Below are 11,857 nucleotides of genomic sequence, written 5' to 3' on the forward strand. Positions count from 1 at the left end.
TGAGGTTGCACAAGCAGTACAGAACCACACCATAATATGCTTTTCACTTCACTGCCTTTCCATTACATAGTCATGTACGCACACAAGGTTATATTCACACAGACAGTAAACTGTTTTGCTGGACATAAAATCATGCCCTGGTTTCTTCTTTTGTAATATGTGTGTGTGGCATTATTCAAAGTACTTAAGAAATGTACATTAATTCTCTTTGTCAAATCAAAACATTTTTGTGTTCCCTGTAAATGAGAGACAAGAACACTCCTGAAAATTGCCTTTTTTAAAATTGTGTGTGTTGTAGGAAGCCCTCAGGCCATGCCGATAAGGAGGTGATGGCTGCCACCGTCCTGACCTCTCTTTCCACATCCCCGATGGTGCTCCACCCTTCCTCTGCACCCACAGGTGAGGTCACACTCAGTAGATTGAGTAATACTACCTGCACAAACCAAATACTGACTGTCGCCTGTACTAAACATGTGTGGATGCTTGAAATTATGTTGGGGATTACTCACTCTGTTAGCTCTAGAGAGAAAGTGGTAAGGTAGAAGTCCATATCTTATTATTGGATAGAATGTCTTATCTTTGTATACGTGCATGTTTACCCAGGGTAAACACGCATATATGTTAATTGCCAGCTGTTCAGCCTTGACACTATCGCCACAGCTTCTTTGGCCATTTACAGTATTGCTGTGGTTGCCATCACCATGCCAACCTCACCAGACAGTCACAGTCCTGTCAGCTATTTTTTTTCACCCTAGCATTAAGCCAAGGCTGCTGTCAGTAAGACGGATTGTAGAGAGGCATTGCATACCTCTAGTGACACCACATTTGAGCTGTACCAATTTGTTTAAACTACAACTGAATTTAAAATCTAATGACTCTATAGCTGTCAGTGTTTAGTAGTCAGTTTATAAACCTTGTAAATACAGCTCTGGAAAAAATTAAAGGACCACTTGAAATTTGTGTACCTAAACTCCATTGAAAACCTCTAGAATGTGATCAAGAAGAACATGGATCATCACAAGACATCAAACGAAGCTGAGCTGCTAGCATTTTTGCTGCAGGAGTGGTATTAAGCACCACGCAGCCATGTGAAAGACTGGTAGAGAGCATTTGAGGACACATGAAAGCTGTGAACATGAACTTGTTTTGTATACACTTCAACCTTTTCCTCTTTAGCTCTTTGCCATTACCAGCAAATAAAATGTCTAACTGACCTGTTTTTATTTGGAATTTGGGAGAAATATTGCAGCTTGTTTCCTGAATAAACAAAAAAGCTAATTTCATTCAAACACAAATAGAAGAATTTCACTGATCAAGTGGCCAGTGAGTCAGTCTGTCTTCATCTTGATATGAATTGACTTGTGACCAGTCAATCAGTGTCCAACACATGCAGTTTTGTGCCAGTCATATCTACACATAAAAGCCCCACACAGTTCATGTCAAGCACACAGACAGAGGCAGTAGCTCCATAGAAAGACACATATGCAACAACGTGTCATCAGCGAGTGAAGAAGACACAGAGAGCAAAATTATTAGAGATGACTTGCCAAGTGAAATGAACGTCTCATGTCTCTGTGGTAGTGCCAGGTTGCTAAATTGAGCTGTGAGTAATCGCTCATCTGCCTCTGCTACAGTGTTGATGTAGCACTAACATGTTAGATGAAGTGGAACATTCTGCAGTACATTTTAGATTGATTTTATTTGTACAAAAAGGGTGTTTTCATTAACCCAGTGCACATAATTTTGAGATTTGTTAGAGTGTGAGTGTGAGGAGGGCCTGCAACCTGGGGTAGTTTTGAATTTAATAGTCTGTTAGTCGTAATGACTTTTTAAGAAAAGTAACAAAAATATTTGTATATGAGAAACAAAGAATTGAAATGGGTTGAATTAGGCCACTCATACTTAAAAAAAGATCAGAAATCTTAGTTGAATAAAAAGAATTGCAATGAGTGTATAATTTTAAGTAGTTAAACCAGTTATTTAAAGGTAAGTCTTATCTCCATTGCAGTTCCAGAGCCAGCCAGCAGGGGTTGGAAAGAGGTGCTGTCAGCCAGCTATAGCAGTTCAACCAGTGGCAACTGGAGCTGGGATGCCAGCGACCAATCAGTGCCCTCAACACCGTCCCCACCTCTCTCCAATGAAAACAACAAGAACTTCCTGCTCTCATCCCAGGCTGATGACATCTGTGAGGATGTCACAGAGAGCACGCACTTCATGTTTGAGGACCCCATACCTCGGAAGCGAAAGGTGAGATTAAAGTGGCATTCATATTCTGCAGCAAAAGCACAAGTATCGTCTCAATTTGTCTAGAGCCTTTGTATTTACCTGAATAAATTGTGAATTTATTACATTAAGACAAAATAAGCCTCTATTCCCTGCTTATGACATAGAAGACAAAAAGTAGACATGATTCACATTTGCAGAAGCAAGTATTACAATATCTTTCAGATTAGCTGTCACAGCAGTTTTTGGTCTTGACTTCATCTATATTGATTTCACTAGCCATGGTTTTGTGGTTATTGCAACAGCTTTAAGCAGTGTCCTTTCCACTTTTAACCTAAACCAAAAACTTGGTGCACACTGAGTCACACCTCAGGGCCAGAGTTGTAGAGAAACAACTTTGACATGCTCTTGCTGTTTCTATAAAGCAGTAGCAGGGAGAGACCTCCAGAAATTCACCAGAAACATTCAGAAAAATCCAGGCATCATGCAGTTTAAGCTCTCTGCCCAGTGCAGTTGATGGATTATGTTCTCTCTTTCTTTTCTCTCCTTTTTACTGTGGAAGAAGTCTGAGATGTCGAAATGCTTCAATTCCATCCTCTTTTTCGGTCTTTGCTCATGGGAGAGCTGGGAATGTTAAGTAAAAAGGAAGGATAGGAGGCAGACAGAGGAGGGATGCACAGCAGGAAGCTGCAAAAACGTTAAAGGGGCGCATAAAAATAAGGACAGCCAAGGGATGTGGAGAAGAAAAAGAGAATTGAATCTCAAGGTAGATTCAAGAGAAATTAATCTCAATATTTCTCCTAGCTATAGAGTGACAGAGGAAAGCTCATATATGATATGTGGGAGTTGCAATTCAACCTCCCTGAAGCAGCAGTGAAGATTATTGAGCTGCCAAATATATGAAACCGTAAAGACTCCAAGGACGATGCTGCCCCAGAGACTAGTGCCACACTACAGATAAGCAAGCAGGAAATGAAGTAGGACGATGATAGGAGGAATACTGATAAACAAATTGTTTGGAAGGCAGCTAAAACATGAGCTAATGCTAACCACAAACTCACGGGGTCTAAACCTGGTATTAGCAGCTGCTCCTCACATTGTAGGCTGTTTGATTTGTGCAAGCAGTGAGTTAAGAGGATTATTAAACATGGTAATCACCAGTCTTACTGTAACAGTGTTAAGTTGCAAGAAAATCTCAGGGCATTAAATGATTTGTGATTGTTTGTGGGATTAAAGACTGGCGTTTGCTGTGTAAATTTTCCTGGCTTGGTTTGCTTTACACAGAATGGCAGGGCCCATATACATAGTCCATCTTTCATTACTTGAACACCTCAGGGACACGTTGCTGTTGAACAGAACGAGTGGCAGGTATAGGATATGAACTGTAGAGGAGAGTTAATACAACCATTGATAAAAACCCGTTCCACTCTCACTTCTCCTGCTATGTTTTCTTCTTTCCGCCTACATTGCTCCCTTCCTCCCACCGTCTCTTCTTTTCTTGCCTTTCTTTCTCCAAAGGCTGTTGAAAGGTAATGAGAGTACACACCCACTGCCTTTCATTAGCAGTGATGCAGGTCCCAGCCTGCTCAGGAGACAGCTGCCAGCCTCTGATACACGAAAGAAAAAATGAATTGAAATAAAAACACCCCCTCTATCATCCATCTCTTCATGCTTTACTTACGGTATGAAGCAACCTGGGTTATCCTGGGTTTTATTTAAAATAAGATTTAAGAACGATGATATATGAGATGGATTAACAACTTTTTCCAGTCTGAGGTTAAAAAAAGTTCAGTGAGTTTCTCAGATGTGCTTGAGGGAAGGCATAGAAGTTGGTATATATGTATGTACCTAACATTCTGTATATTTTGTGAGAGGCCTTGATTTATCTTCTTATTTAACATTAAAGTCATGCCAAGGCTGAATCACCTCAATAAATTTTTTCCCACTGAGTTATATTTTACCTCATACACTGACAGCAGGAAGGGGTCAGAATACAACATTTATTCTGCTCATCAATCTGTCAGCAGATGTGAAAGTGCTGTGAGGTACACAGACAGAGGTACAGTTTCATTGTCCCCTCTCCGTCCTCCGTTTTATCTGTCTCTTTCTCTTTGAGTCTGTATGTGTCTCAACTTGTCACATATCAGGTTTCTATTTTTATTGCCATGCTGCTCTAATAGCCTTCTAATGAGGTGTAGTGTTTGGCCCCTTGTAGAGTGACAGTCTCCCACGAAGGCCTTTCTGTTGAGGCATCTAGTGAGAGAAAACGTGACAACACATGCAATATAAACCTCTATTTTCAGCAGTTCAGCGCAATTCTTGTCAGTGTTTTGAAAAAAAAAAAACAAAACAGATTTCAATCAGGAGCATAAATCATTTCCTTATTCATTTGTGGTGGTTAACACCTCTTTCAGAACTCCATGAAGGTGATGTTCAAGTGCTTGTGGAAGAACTGTGAAAAGGTCCTCAGCACCTCCTCAGGGATCCAGCGACACATCCGCACCGTTCACCTGGGGTGAGCTGCCAGTCATAAAAGCAAAGACACACACTTTCATGTGTTGTTTCCAGTGTTTTAGGTGTTAATTTAGCAAAACACTTGACTCAGTGTGTTTACATTTAGCCATTATGTATGTATACTGTAAAATATTTAAGTTAGTATAAATTGCCATGAATCATAAAGTAATCTGTCTCTTACATGTAGTTTGTTGTTTTAAGTGTCACCTACGCAGTCCAAATTCAGAGTGGTAGTAATCTCCATTGTAGTCTAAATAGGGTAGCAAAACAGGAAAGTGACACAAATCTGTCACAACTTGAATCCTCTGCCATTACAACTGACATGCTTGGCTTTTGTTTCCCTGCTTCTGCATACAAGTGCTTTATGCAGTGTTTTCCAGCATAGGAGAAACTTGATTCATACCAGCAATGCACACACTCTCATACCACATTCAATTAAATACGGTTTCTTGACTGATAAAGAACATACCATCATTGTGCAGCTTATCGTGTTGTATCAAACCTGTTCTTGTTTTGTTAGAAATTAGTTAGGTTTTGAATTTTGTAACAATACTAGCTGACATCTACTGGTTTTGCTCAGTGCAGCAGGTATTTATAAGGCAAGATAAAACATTTATTACCCAGTAAAATGTAGTTTTTGCAGATAGTATTGTTCGGTAGATGTAAAAGGAGTTTTATACCTTTGTAAATATGGGTTTATGTGTGTCTCATGGGAAGCAAAGAGATGTCCTACTGTTGCTCCATGCAGGAGGAAGGCTAGGCATCCTCATTACTATTATTTCATGATCAGTGCATTTCTGTGAGGGCCTCTGCAGCACACACTGGCTTTTACCACCCCCTGGTGCTGACAAGAGGGTAAAACAAATCCACCTTCCACTGAAGAAAATATGTTGCTTCTTAACTGGAGATTATATCTTTGTTTTTGGTTGTCCAGTGATCTTATTTATTAATGTTGGATAAAAAAGATTTCTTAATTGGGCAAAGGTTTCATAAAAATATGAGCTTTTAATAACAGAAACAAAAGCTGAACATTTTCTTAAACATTGAGGTTTAGCAAAGAAAAAAACACATTCCAACCATCTATGGAACTGTCTAATGCCTTAAAAAACAGTACAGAGTATAACACAAGCCAAAAAAACTTTTATGCTGATGCTTCTCAGGTATTTGAGATCATCCAAAAATGAGCTTTTTAAAATCAGATAGAAAACTGTAGATAAAAAAACACACCTTTGTGTGGATAAAGATGTGCTCAAAGAGAAGTTGCTTTTGTGGTATTTTCAATATCATAAATACCAACAGAGTTTACCACCATATGACAATAAAGCTGTTGTGGACAGATCAATTAGCAGAGAGACACAAGAAAAGAGGAGTAGATTTATAGTTTGAATCACCAAGGTCTCCCAGATTATGTGAAATATCTCTTTCAAAAGGAGCTGTTTCACATAATGCAGAAGTCCTTGCTTTTCAGTTTCTAAAGCAGACATTTAAATGGAGTTGAAATAACCTTGGTGTTGGGCTGTGTAAGGAGCTGCTGTTTCTCTGTGCAGGCGGAACAGCGATTCAGACTACAGCGACGGAGAGGAGGACTTTTACTACTCAGAGATCGAGGTCAACATGGACAGCCTGACGGAGGGCATGTCCAACCTCACGCCCACCTCCCCCACCACGGCCGCTCCTCCACCTGTCTTCCCGCCGCCACTCACTGATGTCCCTCACTCCGAACATATCAACATGAATGGGTCTCAGAGCCACGCCCCTACACTGCTCAGCCAATCAGCTCCATCCACGCTCTGCCACATCCGCACCGACCACGCCTACCAGGTAATTCACACATTTTAAGGCTTTCAGATGACCATAAGGGAAGCACAAACATAATATTCAGACCTTTGAACAGTGATGCTATTAACAAAATATTCAGGGGGCCATACGTATCTGAGTCACAACATTTCAGATTCATTATATGGAATCTGCAAAGTTTTTCAGAGGAGCACAGAAAAAGGCTCTTGAGGTCAGGCTGAATTACTTAACTCCCACACTAATGCGGGAGTACAAAGCAGAGAGATGCAAACAAACTTTTTTTGCAAAAATTAATATAAGTTGCACTACAAGAATGCAGTCAGAGTACTTTTGAGGTCATGACATTTTTAGTCATAAGATGCCTTTGCCAAAATTAGTGCAACACTTTATCGGAATCAGTTTAGACTAATATTGCTCTTTACTGAGAGCAGCTGTACTAGTTTGGATTCACTAGGATCTCTGCCTTTCTCTTGTGTCCTCCTTCTTCCTTTACCTTCCATTTTAACTGAACCAGTTGACACTCACACCTCACTAACATGCCCTCAGAGGTAACACTGAGGTGGTTTCAGCTGGAAAACACATTTGGTTAAAGCATAAATCTTTAAAATCCCCAATATGGAATTCAGTCCTTCACCGATGTTCAAGGTAGTATTGAACTTTCAGTTGCTATGACAACTGAAAAAATTCACATAAAAATAGAAGTATAATATGCATATGCAATGAAACTACAACACCCTGTCTTTCTCAGTACTGCTAAAATGATGTACACTGTGTTGTTGTGTATGCTGTCTTCGGCAACTGTGTTACCGCTGTTTGTTATCGATGTGAAATGCCTGTGAAAGGCAGATGTTTCTGGTACATAATTGGTGCTGATATGAAGGTACTTCTTCAATCTCAGTTTGGAGCAATGCCCTTCTTACTAATTATGATCTCTTTTTGTGTGTATTCTCTTTTCTTCCCTTGTGTTTTTCGTTGCACTCTTACTCCGTGTTTTTGTCATGTCCTGGCTGCGGTGGGGTGGCTGTCCATGTTCCAGGCCACTGCTCCAGTGAATATCCCAGTGGTTTCTGAGCTGGCTGGGTTAGGCAATACTAATGGGACCGGGCCTTTAACTGGCACTGGGAATGGCATCAGTGTGTCATGGCAGTCCCCTCCTGTCATTTTCAAGGTGTCTCGGTGAGTGAGGCTTTGTCTCACGCCTTTTCATCTTCACCACAACCTCTGCTTCCTCTGCTCTTTCTCCACTTGCCAGTCTTCTTCCACTGCCCACGCCTTTTCATACAGTCCAGTTTTTATATAAAGCCACATCACTGTGTCAAAACATCAACTAATATAAGTACACAAGCAACACGCCTGCATATACAGCATGGCATATGTTGTATTTGCATGGTATTCACAGCACTATTGCTATTTGTTTGACATGTATGAATCAAAATAAAAGTGAAGAGATACTGAAGCGAGTGTTGACACTCCAACATCTCCAGGGCCTTTAGTAACTGGCGTTCAAAGGGCCAGGGCCATAATGACAGAAGGCAGCCTCACCATGAGTCACAGACTGGCTCCTGGGACAGCCAGGAGCCAGTCAAAGGACCTGAGGGATCTAGTGGCCACATACAGTATCTTAAAAGCACAGCAGACTCACTTTGGCACAGAACTGTTTAAAGATTTATTCGCCAATAAAACGATCCTATAATCAATAATAAAACTGACAGGCAGCCACTGCAGGGACAAGAAACTGATGTAATGTGTGCTCTGGCCTGAGCCACCGCAGCAGTGTCTCTTTTACAGTACTTTTTTATTTGGCCACAATTTCTGTGTAAAAGGGGTTGTGTTGCAGAGAATGTTAAGCTATGTTTAAGATCCTCCAAGTCCTTTCTGTTGTTTAAGTTTTGATAATGACAGTAATTTTTGTAATATCAAAATGTAGCATGAGTTAAATAATAATGTCTAATAAAGACTAAGGTTTCACACCCCACCATTTGCAGACTCCAGTTTTGGGAGTGCATTTGTTCAATAAATCGGTGGTTTAACATGTCTATCTTATTTATCCTGACAGGTATAAATCAAAATCCCATTTTTATGTTTTACCCTTTTGACATGCTGTCTGTTTGAGCATTATGTGGTGACTTTACTGTTCATGTATGTTAAACCGTACACTTAAGTACTCCAACTTTTGCAGGGACCTGTGAATCACGTCCGCACAGCTAGCACTGGTGAAAAGCGGCAGCCTGCATCCAGCACGCACACGGCTGTTAACAAGACCCACGCTTTAGTAACACCAGCATCCAAATCAACACCGGGAACCAGGTATGTAGCTGCCACACATATCAAATGATTATGTTCTCAGTCAACTATATGACACTAGGGTAAGCATTTTTTAAATCACATGTCTTTTTTTTTTTTTTTTGTTAATACTGTAAATACAAATTTCTTTACATAAATATCTCTTTAGACTCATTAATACTCACCTGGTCACATGTGAGTTGGACAAAGATAAGACAATAAGTGATTGATATTAATTCCAGTCATCTTATATGTGCATAAACGATGCTTGTTGTCTGTATATAAGCAATGGTAATCTTATTATTTACTACTTTTTCAACACACCAACAATTTAATTAATGGAAAAAGACAAAAATCCAGATACTCAGTTGGTTCGAAAATTTAACCTGCAATGGTTCATGCACTCTCCATGAGCACCTTTGGTTTGCTGAATACCAGTTGCTCCCTCTGAAATTGTTTTTTTGTTGTTTTTTTTTTTGTCTTTTTGAATTTAATTAATGGGTTCTAAAGAACATCTTATAGTTCTAAGATCTTATCAGAGTCACAAATAGGACACAATGGACACCAGAAGCCCTGTAATATTGTCACGGTATTGAATTATGTCAGATTAGATTTAAAATTTTTTTTTTTACATATTTTAGTTTCATCAAATCACAAATTAATTGAGAGATGGAATCATCATGAGTCATATACACATTGATTTATTCAAAATCAATTTACTTTTATGCGTCTTTGTTAATGTGGATGTTGCAGGGGGCGTGTTCACTTCTGGGTACCTTGAAGCATATTGCACATGGATGCCTGTGTTTTTTGTTTGCACATGTGTGTGTCTGGATGCCTTTGTACATGTCCTAATGTTATCACATCTGCTGTTACCAAGGAAACCCCGTGGGGAGGCAAAGAAGTGCCGAAAGGTGTACGGCATGGAGAAGAAAGACATGTGGTGCACAGCCTGTCGCTGGAAAAAAGCTTGTCAGAGATTCACCGACTAATCCAGCTCCCCCTCCCGTTTTTCTGAGATGAGCTCCTCCTAGTCCCAAACTACAGCAAGGTGGACTGTTCCACTGAGGGGATGAGGGGAACTTTCCCTGATGGAGCTCTCCATGCTGCTTCCTTCAGCCCAGCAGGGGGTTCATCTTCTCTCTTTTCCGTTTCCAAACACAATGAGAAAATAAAACTGGTGGGTCAAACAATAAAAAAAATCAGCAAGAAAAAAATAATTTTATGCAGGTTTGGAGACTTTTTCTAAGACTGAGACATTTTTACTCTGTTGATGAATAAGGAAAAAAAAAACATGTAAGTTGGATTCTAAATGAAGCTTCTGATTTGATATTTGTTTTTCACTTGCCATTTTTCACAGCTTCACATCAAGGCAAGTTTCAAAGACTACAGATAAGCTTTTTGGCATACTTCGCTGTTCACCATAGGAGCATCATGTAAGCTAATGTTTTGGGGTGGATCATGACTCTTTTTGGATGTTCAGGCGTTAACGCCAGATTTGTTTGATAAGACCTTTGTAGCATATCCGTTTTTCATTGTCACTGTTAAGGGACAGCTAACCTACCAAAGGCGGAAAGCCTGTTCAGTTTCAACCAACATTTAGGAGTGAGCTCTAACATCACTGTCCTCGTCAGCCTTACTGGATTTCAACTATATGTCTGAGTATGTGTTGATCATTATCCACTGTTCATTCAGCAAACTGATACAACCAGTTGGTCATATTGTAACTTTACAAAGTTGAACAAGCCCTTGCATCACGTGGTACACAGTTTCCCCATGACTTTACAAAATATTTTCAAGAGATGTAAACAATATATGAAATATTATCCCTCACTTGCTTCCTATACTTGTACCCTAGATGTATGCACCTTGAAGAAATAAGTTGTCTTTTAGAAGTATCACTGTAACCACATCGTATGCCTGAGGGAGTGGATATGTATTTCATATATAGAGTTTATTTTTAGCAATTACTTGCTGATACAGGTGCACTGTGCAATCAGCAGAATGACAGCACTTAATGTCTTCTGTTATTGTTATTAAGATGAGATCAGGCAAAGCTGGCTTTTCTTCTTTAACGATTTGTGATAATAATAGAGTATTGAATTTCTATAGCGCTTTACATTTTTGATCCATTCATTCTCACATTCTGGTGGTGGTAAGCTACATTTGTAGCTACAGCTGCCCTGGGGCAGGCTGATGTGGCTGCCAATCCAAACAGCCCCTCCACTCATTCATACACCAGTGTGAGTGACACTGGAGTCTAGGTGGACAGAGCGGGATTCGAACTGCCAACCCTTTGGTTATTGGACAACCTGTTCTACCTCCTGAGCCACAGCCGCCCCATTTTAAGAGAGACTGTTTACCCCAGCGAAAGAGATCTGCCCTTAGAAACTTTTACTTACAGTCTGACTGATGTTAATTGTGTATGTTGTTAATTTACATAAAGAAAGTAACCCAACAACCACTACCTGACGATTAGTCAGGCACTGTAGTTCATCTCTTACAGTCTGATATGGAGATGTTACGTCATCTTTGGAACTACCCGTAACCAGCAGTTCATCCCTTAATTAGAAGTTGCATTTCACTTGTATTGTTGTAACATGAAAATCAAATCAAGTCAGTGCAAAGCAGGTATGTAGGTGATTGATTTGAATAATGATGATCCATACAAAAAATATTTAAGTGTAGTCAGAGTAAAGAAATGTTTACTATAGTTGAGTTTTACTGTTAAAATCTGGTAAAATAAAAATGTCAGTCACCTTTCTCCAGCTGCAGCTAAAATATAAGGGAGAATTAAATCCTTTTTGATGAATCCCCTTTGCCAGTGTGGTTAAAAAATATTTGTGTCGGCAAACTATTAGTCCTCATCCATGCCTGACATGTTTGTTTTTTTTAATTATCCAAGATTTTGAAACATCAGAAAAGAAGCAATGATAAGATACCAAACATTGCATAAATTTTTTTCTTGACCTGATTTTTTAAAATATGGTCTGGAACAAAACCTGTTGCAACAGGTGCATTAAAATTAGCTAAGATTTTA

General features: G+C 39.6%; 1 protein-coding gene across 2 annotated transcripts in view; it reads left to right on the forward strand.

Annotated features, from left to right (window-relative positions):
- slc2a4rg (SLC2A4 regulator) overlaps positions 1-11,857 on the forward strand; it is a 36,980-nt gene extending 25,123 nt beyond the window's left edge. The window contains exons 3-9 of one of the 2 annotated variants that reach the window (XR_003935837.1): positions 299-399; positions 2,009-2,247; positions 4,638-4,738; positions 6,285-6,558; positions 7,571-7,710; positions 8,714-8,841; positions 9,698-9,716. Coding sequence is in view for 1 of the 2 variants with exons in the window: in XM_030138679.1 (XP_029994539.1) it covers positions 299-399; positions 2,009-2,247; positions 4,638-4,738; positions 6,285-6,558; positions 8,714-8,841; positions 9,698-9,809 (955 nt within the window). In the remaining variant the exon portion in view is untranslated. Of the gene's footprint in view, positions 1-298; positions 400-2,008; positions 2,248-4,637; positions 4,739-6,284; positions 6,559-7,570; positions 7,711-8,713; positions 8,842-9,697 lie in introns of both variants that reach the window. The other variant, XM_030138679.1, reaches the window with a different exon arrangement.

The sequence above is a fragment of the Sphaeramia orbicularis genome, chromosome 7 (assembly GCF_902148855.1).
Source record: "Sphaeramia orbicularis chromosome 7, fSphaOr1.1, whole genome shotgun sequence".
In the NCBI taxonomy this organism is placed as follows: Eukaryota; Metazoa; Chordata; class Actinopteri; order Kurtiformes; family Apogonidae; genus Sphaeramia; species Sphaeramia orbicularis.